This window comes from Talpa occidentalis, unplaced genomic scaffold, assembly GCF_014898055.3.
Source record: "Talpa occidentalis isolate TD23 unplaced genomic scaffold, MPIMG_talOcc4v2.1 talOcc4.3, whole genome shotgun sequence".
Lineage (NCBI taxonomy): Eukaryota > Metazoa > Chordata > Mammalia > Eulipotyphla > Talpidae > Talpa > Talpa occidentalis.
The window spans coordinates 127,999,145-128,016,264 of record NW_023603184.1 but is presented as its reverse complement, the minus strand read 5'-3'; the positions used below and the strand labels follow the sequence as shown (position 1 = coordinate 128,016,264).

Here is a 17,120-nt window from a genome sequence, read left to right as displayed (position 1 = left end):
CATGTAAATAAAAGCTGTGATACTCCCTCCTCTACAGGAAAAATCCATCCCTTGGAGAGCCCATTGCTCAGTAAACCTCAGAAGCATCGTCTCTATTTATCTAGTAAATGAGACCGATAATCTTCTAGCAAGTCACTGACATCAACAGTAGTTCTGAACAGCAAAAGATAAACTCGAACTTGTTTCAAGTTCAATAAATATGCTTGAGTATTATTTTTGTTTTGTCTTTTTAATTGCCAAATTTTAAAAGAACATTGCATTTTAATAATATAGTCCATGACTTCAAAATAAGAAAATTAAAAAATTTAAGTCATTGAGTGAACATGATATTTAAATCTTATTAGTCTTTATAAGTTGTGTGTTTAATTAAGTACTTCCTGCTATCCAACTAAAACAACTAGCAGTAGTTTTCTTCAGAGGCCACGTAAGACTGGGGGAGAAAAAAAAATCAAAATCACTCTGCAATGGGAATGTCTGCAGGTTTTTTAATCAAACAGTGACAAAATCCAAATTAGCATCTAAAAGTACCATTCTGCTGGGCGTGTGTAAAACAGATTGGAATCGGAGGATGGGGGCAGGACAGGGCAGGGACAAGGGTGAGAAGTTCTTTTAATAGTGCAATCAAAAAGAGATGGGGTGGGAGGGTTAGGCCAGTGGAGACAGTGAGAAATACTGGCTTCTGGACAGCATTCAAAGAAGAACTGGCATGATTTGATGGCTTGAAAGAAAAGAGAAGGGTAAGGCTCTTGGCATGAAAAACTGCAAGAATGACACTCATTTACTGAGATGGGGAAGAAGGGCAGCCTGCAGCAGGTGTAAGAATCAGGAGTTCCATTTTGGACATAGTACTTTTAAGTTGCTTCGTAGATATCTAAGTAGAGATATAAGATAAATAGTTGGATATGTAAATTTGGGTATCAAGGGAGAAATTATGCCCTTCATGAAAAAATGCTGTGGGTTTTTTTTGCAATATTTAAATGCAGTACATTTCTTTAATATCATTGTTAATTTTTGGAAAATATATGATTTCTACCCTCACATGAGAACCAAGATTTTAAATGTTGTACCAAAAATAGGGGTTTTATATAGATAAGGACATAAACTTTCAACACATTAGGGTGATAAAACATCAGGGGTAATTCAAGACCTCTAAAACTAAGGTGGAAAGACAGTGTAAGATCTGATAGGTAGACAGGATAATTTATAAATATATTATTTGGATTATAAAAGACAAATTGAGAAATAAAAGAATAAAAGAGAAATATTAGAAATACTAGAAAAAGAAATAATGAAAGTTAACTATTTCTGGAAAATGCCTTATGCACCATTACAAGTCAAAAAAGAAGACAACAGCATACCAATGTCCCACTGGTTCTGAAAGGAACAAGTGCTTGCATTTATGCCACCCAGCAGTGATAAATGCCTCTAACCACAGTCTGAACATTCTACAGACATAAAAGTCCATTATACTGCACAAGACAGACCACAGTAATTAACAAGGTAATTATTCAGAGTTCACTAACTCTTATTAGCCTTAATTTACAAGAAAAGGGGAATTTGTGTATGAACTCTTGTTGGTTAAGGCAAGATGCAAAGTCTAAGATTTTACTTCCTGGTCATAGCTTGTCCAATAATAGCCCCATGTCCAAGTCAAAACATAATTGTATTTTTGATATTTTACCTTGTTACATACTTGTGGTTAGGAGGTCTATCTACTGCTCTGCTTGTCATAGAGTTATAACTGTTATATTTCATCCCAAAGCCAGAATATTATCAATGTCAGATAAAATATTTCTTGGGTTTTATTTTGTTTGTTTTGGTTGTGGGGAAAGGAAAGAGAAGTGGGTGGATGTCTAATTGGTAGACTTCTTAGTGCAATTATCACACAAATGTGTGTTTTTATAATAGAAGTACTGAATGCCACACCATATCTTCCTCGACAAATAAACCCACACAGAAAATAGTTCACCATACAATTCACAAAATGCCTCACTCCCAAGCCTGCCCTGGAGTATCTGATCATTGGCAAGATTTAGGGAAAGCTCCTCTACTCCAGAGTACAAACACCAGGCTTACCTATCACCACCTCAACTTGGTTTAGAAGATTGCAGTCGAAGACATACCACCACACCCTTGAGTGTTGACTTCATAAGTAGTCTGATCTTATCTAAAGTGGTTCACTGAACTAATATGAAGTTATAAAACTGGGAAGATTCTGGGCCTCTCTGGTGGCACAAGGGGTTAGGATGCAACCTATGAAGCTATCTGCAGCCACTGCAGCATGAGTTTGCTCCCCGCCTGGCCAAGGAGCTGCCCACATGGCACAGCAGCAGACCTCTCCTGTCTCACCCACTGCTCCCGGCAGCAGTGCATTTCAGTCAATCTGCCTGTTCTGTTCCCCACTCTGTGTTTGGGGAATCCTCTCACCCCACCCCCCACACACACACCTCTGGCCTGTACCCCAATTCTTGTATGCATAAATAAAAAAATCTTTAAAAAAAAACTGGGAAGATTCTGAGCATTATTACCACTCCCACAGCTGGCATCACAATTACCCTAAATCTACGTTCATCTGAAAAACAAAAAGAACTATGCATAAAACATTTGACCACAACTTGGATTCTCCAGGCTTCTGGTCAGTCATTAATAGCTAATATATATAGACTACTTCTCATATGACTATGTAAACCACTTTTCATGGATGATCCCACTTAGGACAGGCACACTCTCCAAAGTGGGTATTCTTATTACAGCCACGTTATTGATAAGAAAGCTGGAGCTTAGAAGGGCTAAGTAACTTGCCCACGTCCAAATAGCTGGTATTATCAGATCTGTCAGACGCCAGCTCTTGACCACCAAACCATTCTGTGGCAAAGGAGTAATTGAAGTGCAAGATATCTGATGTTCTAAACAGTCTAACACAAATCATTTTTACCCCACAAATAAATGCTTATACAGACATTCCTTAACTTACAAGGTATATATCCAATGTAATAGCTGAAAATGCATTTAATACACCTAACCTACATCACAGCTTAGCCTGGTCTAAATATGCTTAGACCACCTACTTTAGTCTACAGTCAAAATCATCTAACATAGAGCCATTTTATAATGAAGTATTGGCTATCTCATGTAATTTACTGAATACTGTTCTGAAAGTGAAAGACAAGTGGTATGGCTTCTTACCAGTTAAAAACACACTGGGCCTGAAGAATACTAGAAGCATCGAACTAAGATTAATTGCCAAATGATCAGAACACTAGAGTGACAAAGTCATCAATTTCTCTCTCTTCTAATGAGGTTCAAGAATAGCTGATAGAAGGTTGTTTATCCTTGTGATCACATGGCTGACTGAGCTGTGGCTCAGTGCCTCTGCCCAGTGTCCCCGGAGGGTATTGTATTATGTATCACTAGCCAAATTCAAAGTTTGAAGTCCAGATTCTCATAAATGTTTATCACTTTGGCACCATTGCAAAGTCAAAAAATCGTAAGTCAAATCACATGAAGTCAGGAACCATCTATAATGTATCATAAAATGTCAATTTATAGCTTTACACTGATATTAACATCATGTATGTATAAGAACACTGATTATCACATGTTGGCAAAAAGTTTAAATTGGATGTTAGCTAATTTGAAAAGATATATATACCCCTATGTTCACTGCAGCACTATTTACAATAGCAATATATGGAAACAACCTAAGTACCCACAGATAAGTGAAGAGATAAAAGATTCAGCACAGAGAGACAATGGAATATTATGCAGCTATAAAAAATGAAATCTTACCATTTGTAACAACATGGATGCACCTGGAGGGGATAATGCTAAGTGAAATAATTCACAAGAAGAAAGACAAATAGTAGATGATTTCACTCATGTGGAATATAAAGAAACAATGCAAAGGAACAGACTAAACAAAAACAAACCTTAGATTCTGACAGCAGAACTGAGGTTACCAGAGAAGGAGCAGCAGGTGACAGCAGAGGGCAGAAAAGATATAATGGACTATGGTGGAGAGTTGTTAGTACTTTGGTGGTGGGCATGGTGTGGTCACATACATTTGAAAAAGTATAAACTGATCTCCTAGAACATGTAAAATATTATAAATCGATGTTACTTCAATTTAAAAAATAAATAATACGGTAACTTAAAATTGTGATTAGAGGGGAAGAAGAGCGGGGTAGAAGGAATAGATGAAGGGGGTCTATTTGATAATGATAAATAGATCTTTGGTGGCATGGTATATACACATTTTTCAAGGTATGAAGCTATACTACTGAAACTTACATAATTTTGTGAGCCAATGTTAATTTAAAAAGCAAATAAAAGGAAATAAAATGGGTGTTAGTAAAAAAAAAAAAGGGACAAAATTAAGTAGTTCTTCAATGCAGCTTGTTTCAAAGACCCATTCAGACTACAGACTCCTAATTTAAAGAATATTTTTGCAAAAAAAAAAGGAGAGAGAGAAAAGTTTGGTAGAAAGGTCAAATGTCTTACTTACAGCAGACCTCTCTTGTCTTGCCCGCTGCTCCCCCAGCAGTGTATTTCAGTAGATTTGCCTGTTCTGCTCTCACTCTGTCTCTGGTAAATCCTCTCATCCCCCGCATCTCTGGCCTTACCCCAGCTCTTCTATAAATAAATCTTTTTTTAAAATAAATAAATAAATAAAATTGGAAACACCAAAATGCTGTTCAGTAAACAAGAAAAAGGGCACTCTGCTGAAGGAAGGGAAAGTTTAAGAAAAGTAACAAGGAAAAGTAAGCAGATGAGTAAAATATCATAAAAATGCCAGCATTTTAAACAAGATTGTTTATCTGGAATACTCATTTCAGAAAGTAAAGAGAGAGAGACAAGCAAACCACTTCGCTGCCGAGGAAGGGCAGGGGAGACGTGTGTTTTTCTACCCATGATGTAATTAGTTCATAGGCTCTTATCATTAGGAGGAAAGGACTCTAAAAGAGACAAAAACTTTCAATGCAACCCACAGGTGCAGTGTGAAAAAACAAGGGGTAGAAAGCTACACACCACAACCCTGCTCATTCTATTCATGCCAAAAATTCCCAAGACCTGGAACAATTGACCTGACTTCTATGAGTTTAGTTTCCATACCTAGAACACAGAAATAATCATAACCAAATAGTAAAACTTGTTTTATGGCTAGGAGAACCATGGAGATTACAGCTATGAAAATGTCTTGACATAACTGTTCAGGTTCACTACAAAGGCAGTAATATCTTCCAGTATATCGCAGGTTGAACTGCAATTTAATTGAATGCATTCAACTTAGCTAAAAAAGTAAAGAGCAAGGAGACATATTTGGGGGGGCAGGGTTGGAGGACTCACCTAAATAGTGATTGGTTTATATTAATGGCGCCCGTCTCCAATACAACTATTAGCTATTATACTATATGGTATTAACATATCTGTTTATAATAACAATAGCTCACAAAGACCCCAATGATGTGATTCAGACTACAACTTGATAGAATAAGAACTTAAATGTCTACACTAAGGGCAAGAAAGCACTGGAATAGATACTGGAATTTAGCAGACACTCAAAAATCATTTTCTTTGGGGTTCTGAAATGATTTTTATGATATGCCTCTAGGTATGCTTAGATTTAACTACTTTTACAATCAGTCTTCAACCCCACTGACGGCAAAATATGTTTGTTCCAGAGTATCTTGTTGCCATTACCCACCCAGGATTAAAAACGTGCCTGGACATCTCCCTCAAGTGGACAGCACCATATGGGGAAGAGGTGATTGTCCCCAACAGCCTAATATAGATCAAATCTAAAGAGCAATGTGGTCACTGGAAATACAATCCTATTTACACTTCTGTTCGTTGGTTTGTTAGAAGTTAACTCTGTAATTAGTGTCTATCAGTAGAAGAGACATTTGAATGTCCAGTCTTTTCATTTCTAGATAGAAAGTTTAGAAGACATTTACCATTAAACTAGAGATTGTTAGCAAATGAATCACTTTCATACAGAATTAAAAGCAGGTCGCAGAGAAATAAATTTGTAATGTTCTAGATGAGGAAAGTAGCCTCTGTTTACTCTTTAGCCAGAGAAAACACTCATATAACAAAAATCTTATTTGGACATTGGGCTAATTCACAGGTTTGACTCTATCCACACTGCTTGCTGCATGACAGAGAATGCATCTTTCATGTTACTACAGAGAAAGCAAAAACTTTATCGCTATTCCCTGAGTTAACATGACTGTTCTTAATGTCTTGCTTAAATATAACGAGGTTCACCCTTTTTGCAACAGAATTCCCACCTTTAGATTTGATTAAAACTGAACTGAATTTACAGAAATTTTAAACACAGACTCCTTTGTCAAACTGCAAAATTTTGATGTTCAGTGGGTTTTGAATGAATGAATTATGTGAATGAGTCTTTCATAAGGTTAAAGGGTACTCACATCACTTGTGAATTGAGCACTTTGTATGAATAAAGTCTTATGATCATGTACATTTTTGAAAGGAATAGAATATTTTCATTCAGAAACTTACATTGTAAGAATAATTAATTACTCAGATCTTAAAAATGGAGATGACAGGCTCTTCTGAAGCAGGAATTCAACAGATATTGATGCCAAAACAAAAGCTTGAGAATGCATTACTGACAGATTAGGTCCTTGCCACCATTCATAAGGCTTCTCTCTAACTAGCCCCAGACTTTGGACAGATATGAATGAAATCATCCAGACAAAATTGCCTCCTGCCATGGACTAACCTTTGGGTAAACAAGCCTGGAAAAATGCTAATGAAGGGAACAGCAAATATGTGGTTCACAGAAGGACAGAGAGCGACAGCTCTTCTCCACAGCTATTTGTATCCTCTCTTTCACTTCACAAGTAAAATCCATCGAGCTGAAATTATGCTTGTTGAACGTGGATAAAGGGAGTCACATGATGAAATTAATGTTCCATGAAGATTAATCTGTCAGCCGTGGGACTGATGGATTGACAGAGAGAGACAAGAGGCGACTGCAAGAACACAGTACAGAGTGAGGAGGAGGGGTGGATTCAAGTGAGAAACGTCAAGACTTAACAAGTGACTATTTATAGACCAGAGAAGAGAGTCAAAGATGACTCCCGAGGTTCCTCTTAGATGGCGAGGAAAGGAGCAGTACCACTGAGACAATTAAGGAAGGCACGGAGGACAGGTCTCTTCCCGACTACCCCCTCATGTTAAGAGATGCCACAGCCCTGGACAAAGCCATTAAGCAAATATAATAAATGCTGCTGGGTTATTTTTTGACTGGCTGTAGAGAGGACAGAGATCTCACCAGGAACAAAGCCTGAGACTAAGTGAAGACAGAATGGCATTAGTAGTTATGTAGTTAGCAGGAATGAGTGAACCTAGGAGCAGAAAGAGCAGAAAACATTATTTAGGGACACACTTAAGGCAAGACCTTCAACAGCACACCTCAGTGGTAGGTTGCTGGGAAGCACAGTGGCCATCAAATCAATCCAGGATGAAGTCATCAAAATAGTCCAGTCCTTATGGGAGAGAAGAAGCAAAGACTATAGTCTGAACTCTAATACCCAGAGGAGCCAAAAATGAGGACATTTGGGTGTTAGGCAACAAGGAGTGGGGGGCTAAAGTAAACACACATGCCCGCCCTATCTCTAGAGGAGCCATCGGACCTAGTGACACCCACCAAGAGCCTAGACTTGCCCTTCTCACACTTCAAGAGAAATGATCCCACTTACCACTCTCTACCATATTAAACTAGTTTATCTTGAAATCTCAGGATCCATGATGTGTTTATGGACTTTGTGCTGCTATTGAAAGGTAATTTTCCTGAGAAGCCACGTAATTGGCACTCAGTCAATAAAGTGCTAACCTCCTGACTTCTCAGGTTACCAACTGATAAGGAATAATCCAAAATCCTTATCTCTTTACAGTCTTCACAGCCTTTCATGTTCACTGCCTGCCACTCCCAACACATCCTGTCCTTGCTCCAAAAAGGGTTTAGCTGAGTAAGAGCTGGGTTCAGAGCCTGGCTCTGTCTGTCATTTACTGCTGCAGTCCTTTTATGAAGACACTAGCTACGAGTCTTAATTGCTACATCTATGTCACTGGGTTTCTGGAAGAAGTGAGTTTTTCTTTAATTGACTATAACTATAACAGACTCACCACAGCAAACTCCCCACTTGCTCCTACCAGCGCAGAACGTTAGCCTAGTGACTCTGTGGGGCCTGCTCCAGCTCCACCACCCTTCATCCTTTCTCCCCCTCCTGAAAACTTATCTCTGAATTACTCTTAAAGACCAGCTCAGATGTTTCTATGGGGTTTTCTTTGATTTCCCTGGGTGCCAAGTCTTGCGTTCTTACAACTAACAACTGCACTGACATGAACCACACACACCAGCTGCCCTGTTTCTGATGCCCATAAAGTTATGGGCAAGGGTAGACAATGCATGTTACTCTTCATTATTTCCCCTGGAGTCTAGCACAGTGCCTGATTCAAAACAGACATTCCATAAATGTTTGTTTTGTTTGAATCAAATGGAACTGAATACCTAACAGATAAAATATTGAGGAGAAAAATTTTCTTCTAACCTTTCAAGGTTCCTTGGACTGCTCTAATAATTAAATTGACGTAAGACAGATTAACTGGGTAAAAAACAAATTTACCTAACAGAACCCCACATATATAAGAGGTTGAAAGACAAAAAGTTAAAATGTGGCATATATGTCATTCTGAGCTAAAGGTTGGGTTGGGGGTCAGGGACTTCAAAGGCAAGGAGATTAATACACAGATTGAAAAGAACAGATGTTTGGTCAGTAGATGCTTTCCCTGGCATACAGATGGGTCATAAAAAGTTATTTCTGATAATAACTCTCTTTAGAACACATCCCCATCTAAATTTTTCTAAGTAGTTAAGGAACAGGCAAACATTTCTCTCAAGCCTGCAAATTCTCAATTGCCTTTGGCTCAAAATAATCCACATGCCAAAGTGGAACATCTTGTGGAGGCGGGTTCTAAACTCGTTCACAAACTATATGCATGGACACAACTTGCTCCACCACTGGGAATTTACCCGTAACATTGACAAAAACTACCACACAGTTAACTCTTTTTTTTTTTTTTAAGATTTATTTATTTATGCATACAAGAGCTGGGGTATAGGCCAGAGATGTGGGGGGTGAGAAGATTCACCAGAGATAGAGTGGGGAACAGGCAGATTGACTGAAGTATACTGCTGAGGGGAGCAGCGGGTGAGTCAGGAGAGGTCATGTGGGTTGTTTCCTGGCCAGCCGGGGATCGAACTCGTGCTGCAGAGGCTGCAGATCAGATAGCTTCATAGTGCGGTGTTTAACCCCTTGTGCCACCAGGGAGACCCCCCCACCATGGTTAACTCTTGATGAGTCACATCCATGGCAGGTGGCAGGGATAGGGATCATCTAAGAATTGTTAATACAGGTATTTTCACTATTTTAGGTAATGTAAGCACTGTGTGCTTACATTAAATGTGACTGATGAGGTGCCAAAAACTCAAGAACAAAATTATCTCTCCCACTGATCTGTCACAGTGCCAAAAATGGTTAACAATAACTTAAGGCTCTTTTGAATGTCAATTTGAGTACAATATGAAATTTCACAGAAAGCACTGCACTCTTTATAACATGTGAATATTCAATCATTATTTACTTTACAGCCTTCTATGTGTCAGTGAAACCATTACAAGCCTGAATTCTATATAGTACAATTTTATAATGACTTCTTAGGAAGATTTGGAAAACTTCAAAGGCTATGAGACCAACAGAAAAGTTAATGATCTCATATGATCTAGTAGTTGCCACTCTAACAAATCTGAAAAAGGAATCGGTGTCCCTTTCTGCTGCCCCACACCAAGAACAATGATGCAACTAGCTTCTGCATGGTCAAGATATATGGAACCAGGACCTCCCCTGGTGGTGTCGGCGTTAAGTGTCGCACTGTGAAGCTGTCCGCAGCCTCTGCAGCATGGGTTCGATCCGGGCTGGCTGGTGAGGGTCCCACATGGTGCAGCAGACCTCTCCTGTCGTGCCCGCTGCTCCCCTCAGCAGTGTATTTCGTCAGTCTGCCTGTTCTGTTCCCGGGTCTGTCTCTGGTGAATCCTCTCACCCTCCCGCACATCTGGCCTGTACCCCGGTTCTTGTATAAATTAATTAATTTAAAAAAAAAGATATATGGAACCAGCATTGGGCTAAGGTAGAGGAGGAAGTGATAATAATCAGTGATCTAGAACTCACGCCAGGTCCTCCCTGGTGGCACAAGGGGTAAAGACACAATCTATGAATCTATCCACAGCCACTGTAGAACTAGTTTGATCCCCAGCCAGGGAGCTACTCACATGGTGCAGCAGACCTCTCCTGACTTGCCAGCTGCTCCCCCAGCAGTGTGTTTCAGTCAATCCACCTGTTATATTCTCCACTCTGTCTCTGGTGAATCCTCTCACCCCCCACACCTCTGGCCTGTACCCCAGTTCTTGTACGCATAAATAAATAAATCTTTAAAAACGAAAAACTCATGCCATTTGCAGCAACATGGATGGAGCTGGAAGGGATTATGCTCGGTGAAATAAGTCAAAAGGAAAAAGTAAAATTTCAGATGGTTTAACTTATAGGAGGAATATAGGGGAACCAAATAAAGGATCAGGAAAAATAATAACAAAACAACAGTAGTAAATAAAAAAATTAACAGGCAACTATAAATCAGAGACATTCTTCAGGGGAGGGGGAGGGAAAGGGAGCAAAACAGGGGAGGGAAAAATACAAGGGACTATGGTGATGGTGCATGCGTGAATTGGTGGTGGGAATTTTACGGGAACTACTCCTGAGAGGAGAAAGCAAACATTGTACAAAAATGAACAATGATGTAAATATATATTAATTAATTTTAAAAATAATAATCACAGCCATATAAATTCATTTAAACATTTCTCTCATCACTCTCCTCAACCTGGGGTGATGGGGAGTAGGGAAGGTAATAAAAGACAAAGCTATACACAAACCAAGTTACAGGAGATGACCTTCACTTTCCCCCAGACCCTATGCTATGCACGGTGTACCTCTTCATCTCTTGCCAGCTGTAAGAAGAAAGAATCCTAAGACGGTAGCATACAGGACAAGTAATTTTACAATGAAGAAAAGTTTTAGAAAAGATTTATTAACTTTCTTAGGAACAGACCTCATAGGATTAGCTATGAATGAATCAATCTAATTTGCTTCTCCCTTTTTTTAAATGTAGGATCTATTTTATCAATATACCACATAATTGGATAATAAATTACTTATTTTTTGTAATAAAAATAATTTCATTATGGTTGTAAAAGTTTCTACCAATGAAGAACAGAAGTCTTGATAACAAAGCAAAATTAGACTTTACCATTTCAGACCCTAATACTTCGACCTGATGGTAAATTGACCTGCTGGCTAGAGAGAAAATTCATATCAATTATCAGAATACAAAATTGTCTATAAAGAAACCTGAATTTGGGTAAGCACCAGAACTCCAGGAACATAACTGTTTAGATTTGCTCTGGACCTTCTTGGTTTATGCCTAAGATTTGGCTTAATTATTAAGCATGTCATTTCACTCTCAAAAATGGCACAGTTTGACAAGATATACATAACCCTATTTGGATATTAAAATAGTTCTTAAAATCTTTGATGAAGAAAACTTCAAAGATTTTAGAGACACTGGTATGTAAAGAGATGCTTTGCAGACTCTGTTTTTAAATTCACCAATTTCAAGAGTTACTAAACATATGAACTCCACAGCTGTACAGTAATGAGGCCTGACCAGCACTGAATATTTAGGAAATTTTGAAAGACATAAATTTTGAGCTCAGCCTGGCAACCTATATCTGGGAATTCCCTCTCCACCTCTACCCCCAATCTAGGGATCCATGAGAATGGCAGTGATTCAGCATTTCTAAGGCATTCATTAAAATGGGCTGGAAAGTCAGGAAAGGAAAAAAGCTACATAATACACAGATATTAAAATCAAAACTTCTCTTTATCAAAGCAAAAATGATGAAAATATATATAGTTTCTCTCTGACAGAAACATTTGTAAAGCAGCTGAACTGGCAAGGCTCTCTAAACACTATTATCAGGCAAGTCATCCTAAGATACAGCAGAAGGCATATGGGACAGTTTCTGTCAACTAGTTCAAGAGAATTAAAAGAACTGAAATAAAAAAAAAAAAAACAGAAATAAATCAGAAGTAAAAAAAAAAAATCACAGAACATAACGGGAAATTTCAAGGAACTTATGTAAGACCAGACAGGAGCACTTTTTAGACTCTTGTTTTCTCATTTTTGAGTCTCCTGGAGGAGACTCAGACCATGTCTTTTTCATCCTTGTACCCTTTATCTCTTATCTCTGAATCGTTAGTATTCAGAGCAACAAATGTCTGTTGAATTAAACTATTGATAATAAGAAAAGAAGAAAATGCTGACAAATATATTATCTGTGTAAACTTTTTTTTTTTTTTTGAGAATAAAAGACCCCCCTCACCCTGGGGAAAGAGGAGGTTGATTTTGAGAGGCAGAATCACTCCAAGAGCAGGCAGAGTTCCATAGTAAGAAATCTAGTCTTCCACACGAGGTTCTAACAAACCTTATTATCTAGAAATTCAAATATTGTAGTCAAACCATGTGCTACCAGGCAAAATAACCACATAAGATCAGATTATAAAAGACATTAGTCATAGACTTCAATGTCTGAGTTACAAAGAAGCACCACTGAAATTTCTTTCAAGATTCAGCTCAGGAGGGTTTGAGCATTCTTTAAAATAGACTATGAGGCAGGGTTTTATTTTGTTTTTCTTTGTTTTTGTTTTTTTATTTTCTTCCTCTAGCACCCTATGCAAAGGCAATGGAATTTAAGAGCTTCTAACTTAAACATAGCCAGTCTCATTAATTAAGAAAGTCATATAATTGGAGACAATGAATTCATGAAGAGAGGGCGTTGGCTCTCCCTTCTTTAAAGACACCACCCACCACTCCTATCAATAAGAGAAATGGGTAGAAAGGTCCAGAAGTCAAGCCATTAAGTTACATTGGAGCAGATGGGAAAAGGACTATAAGAATAGAAACCCATTCATCCCAGCCAAGGTGGGTAGCAGCCACTTTACAGCACTGTGAAACAAAGTCAGCGTCTCCAAAAATACTCAAAATGAAAAATGTGTTTTCTCAGAGGCCTGCCTTGTAAAGGTTAAATATTCAGGTCTCTTGAATTTTCTATTAGCTTCTTTACAACCTTGGGAAAGTCATCTAAAAGCCTTAAATTTTCATTTGTAAAATGGGGAGATAGACTCTGTTACTCTAACTTATATTTTAGAAAATTAATAAAAAGCAGGAATGTTAACCACAGATACTTTTCTTAAATTTCAAGTCAAGATAGTTACTGTTCATCACAACTGAACAGGTATAGTTCAAAGTGAAATATTTGACATCCAGACTATTTTCTGCTCCTGATAAGGAATAGACACAATGATATCCCGTTGTGTGAATGTGCTTGAGGTCCAACATATTATTAACTTAAATAAAGAACAGTAGCCGGAAAAAGAAGATCCCTTAAGTTCTTTGGGTATTCAGTACCTTCATCTCGCATTGAATGCCTCTGTAAAAATCAGTGCCACTTTCTGAAACAACCTGAAAGTAAAGCAAGTGCTCACGAGAAATGCAGATAAAGTCTTGAAGGATGATACTGCCCAAAACTGGCCTCCATCTATATAAACAATTTGTTCATATTCACCATAATCTTTTAAAATACCAACTTGTTTACCTACTGAAAATATAAGAGAAAAAAAATCTTCCCAATGCCAATGAAAGAAAGAGGTTGTTGAAATTTAAACACTAAATTTTTAAGTGCAAGACTGGTGGGGGATCTACAGCCAAACAGCCTCTTCTAGAATCTGTGTGCAGATGGGAGTAATTTTCATCATGGGAGGTAGAATACTGCACCCTTACATAAAGCCTCACAGATACAAGTCAGGACCACAGACATAGTCACTTTTTGTTCAGTGTCTAACACATCTGAAAGATCGTGGACCACATTTCAGTTGTTAAACTTATAAAGCTATAAAAAAAATCCAATTGCAGTTTAGAGTCAGAGAAGAGAAACAAACAGCAATCTCATCCCATCGGATCCCAGGTTAATTCCCTCTACTTCTCCTTTATCATAGTATTAATTGATTTCCTATTATATGCTACAGTAAAATCTGTGAAATATTCTGGCAGACTATCAAATCAAAGAAAAACTCTTTATGACAGTTACTTTCGCATACCCAGCCTCCTGCCTACCTTGTTATGTTTTTGCTGGTGTCTTGCCTTTGTGTCAAGAACATGGTAAGGGCTTTCTGAGTCTTGGTTGATGTAATATATGAGTCTTGAAGGCAGTGTTATTTCTTTCTGCATTGCATTGCTGTAACTGATATTACTGCTGCTATTCTGTTGCAATGTATTGTCTTCATCTGCCAGGACTCCCAAATTTTTTTCTGCAGTTTCATTCCAATGCGGAGCTGGGGGGTAGAGGGAGCACAAACATACACAAACACACATATATAACCTATAAATACATAAATATTAACATGCATTTTTCCATTAATTGCAAAAACAAAGTTGCCTATGAGCAGGTAAGTAGAGACAGTAGAACAAATTATTGCAACAACAAAACGGCCTGCATAGGTTAATAGTCACAATAATGTACTGTTTATTTTTATTGATGTTTCATATATATATGTATAAAACCAGTCTTATCTATACTTATAACTATGGGGAGAAGCAGAATGGACTTGCAGGAAGAGTCATTAAATGGACATGCTCAGGGTTCTGACCCTCCACCCCTTCTCTGAAGCTACAGAAGTTCAGTGGTACTCTAACTAGTATCCCATTTCAGAGCTAAGAATGCTGCTAAGATAACTTCAGTGCTGAATTCATGGACATGGATCCTTTAACAAAATGGACAATTCCCTTTTCTTTTAACTTTGAGATAAGCAAAAAAATCATTTGCCATAGAGGGATGCAGATGATGGCAATTTCCCAACTTCTTTGAATCTTCTTGCCAAGGCCATCTTTCTGCTTTCACTGATTCCAATCATGAATGAATTAAATATTATTGTAGCTTAATTGTCCATTATAATGACAAGCATTTGGGGAAATCACAAACAAAAGGTTTATATCCCTGAAGTAGCCCTCCCCCTTCTGTTCCCCCCCCCCGCCTTAATTCCAACAGAGTGAACAAATTCGGTAAAAAAAAAATTTTTTTTTGAGGAAACAGCCCATTACCACTATTATCACTACATCCTCCCGCTTTCACACTGGGTTCCACCACCCAAGAAGCAACTTACTCGCTCCTTGCGTATTTCCCTTCCACCAATTTCCCCTAGTCAAGTTGCTCACAGATCGCCAAGTGACCCCGCATCTACTAAATACCTTCCAGTGGAACCGATCGTAATTGGATTGGGTTTTTAGTGAATGCAACAGAAAGGACTTCAAAAAGTGAGCCGGAATGAATGGGGGCTTGGGAATGAGAGAAGAGGAAGCAGGCAGGGAGGCACCGAGAGGCCGAGTCCGGGATGTGTCAGGAGCGCACGGACCCGGGTGCCCTTCGCTTTCCTCTGCAGGGCCCCGCGAGCAAGGCAGCGCTACGGGCACCGTGGCCATACCCACCGCTGGGCGCAGCAGCCCCCCAGGCGCGGGGCCGGGACGAGGCGGCGAGCGGAGGCAGCAAGAGCAGGACGAGGAGCAGGCGGCAGCGCGGCGCGCGGGCCAGGGTGCGGGCAGGCGCCGGGCCGGCGGGGCCGCCGTGGGGGTCGCTGGAGGCTCCGGGAAGGCTGCAGCCCGCCAGGGGCGGCCGCCGGGAGCTGCTGCCGGGCGGCTTCATGGCTCATAGCTCCTGGGCGCCGCTCCGTGTGGCCGGCAAGAGCGCTGGGCTAGGCTGCGGGCGGTGCCGGTCACGCCGGCTCTGCACGCATGGTGCCGCCGCGGGCAGGGGGTCGGGGCTCGGGACTGGGCTGCGCCCCTCCCCTGCTCGCCTCTCAGCCCCTCCTGGGGCGGCCGCCGAAGAGCCCGGGGGTCCCGAAAGCTCCGCCAACTTGGAGCCTCCCCAGCAGCTCCTCCCTCCCTGCAGCGGGCGCGGCCGCTCCAGCAACTGTGGGGGCTGCTGCTGGGGCCTCGGCGCGCGGGAGCGAGCGGAGCGGGCGCGCGCCACGCGGGTATGCGCCCCGCTCGCTCCAGCGCGCCCGGCGCGGCTCAGGGTCCTGATGCTGATGCTGGTGCTGATGCTGTTGCCTGGCACGGAACGCACTGCGCATGCTTTGTGGGGGTGGGGGGGTGAGGGGGGTGGAGGTGACAGAGTAGGGAAAAAAAGCAGCAGAGTGATGCAGCATCCCAGGCGGCATCAGAGGTGACGGCGGCACCTCCAGCGTGGGGGCGGGGGAAGCGGGGAGGAAACTGGCAGGCAGGGATTAGCCAGAGGGGAAGAGAAAAGTGCGGGGTCTTCTAGGACAGAGACAAGAATAATCTAGGCAAGTCGACCTGCCTCTCCCTCCACACTAGACCTCACATACCACCCCACCCCACCCCCATTCCAAAACCCTTCCTTCTCGGGGAGAAACAAGGACAAGCATTTCCCTCTTGAGCCTTTATTTATTTCCTTCCTGCAAATAAATGTAAAGGATTGCAGCCCAGAAGGTAAAAATAGCGCTGCTCCGCATTCAGATCGCCGGCAGCGGGTGGGACGCAGCTGGGGGGCACGTTCGCGCGTCGTAGGCTGGCGGGAGCGCGGACACCCGACACCCCGCGGCCTCGCCGCCCCCGGTACCTGCAGAGCAGGAATCCCCCGCGCTGGGCGCTGCGCCCCGGCCTCTGCGCCCCTGCCTGTGCCTGGGGGCTTTGCGGAAAGCAGATGAAGCCGAAAGATGTTTGCTTGCTCAAAAGTTGGGAAAGTGTGGCTGGGCCTTTTCGGGAAGGATTTAGAAATTCTGGCGGGGAAGAAATGCAGGGTTGAGAAACTGAATGTATGGCAGCTATCTTGGAAAATCCATGGTTTGTCAACCATATGGGAGGACACGTTTCAGATTTTGAGATCCAGTTCAGACTTC

At 40.8% G+C, this 17,120-nt stretch overlaps 1 protein-coding gene across 3 annotated transcripts in view; it reads right to left on the bottom strand.

Annotated features, from left to right (window-relative positions):
* ADAM23 (ADAM metallopeptidase domain 23) overlaps positions 1-16,134 on the bottom strand; it is a 159,433-nt gene extending 143,299 nt beyond the window's left edge. For 2 of the 3 annotated variants that reach the window (XM_037523919.2, XM_054700020.1), the window contains exons 1-2: positions 15,688-15,901; positions 14,320-14,537 (exon numbers count right to left, since the gene is read on the bottom strand). In XM_037523919.2, the coding sequence (XP_037379816.1) occupies positions 14,320-14,537; positions 15,688-15,901 (432 nt within the window). Of the gene's footprint in view, positions 1-14,319; positions 14,538-15,687 lie in introns of all 3 variants that reach the window. The other variant, XM_037523920.2, reaches the window with a different exon arrangement.
* Positions 16,135-17,120: the final 986 nt, after the last annotated feature.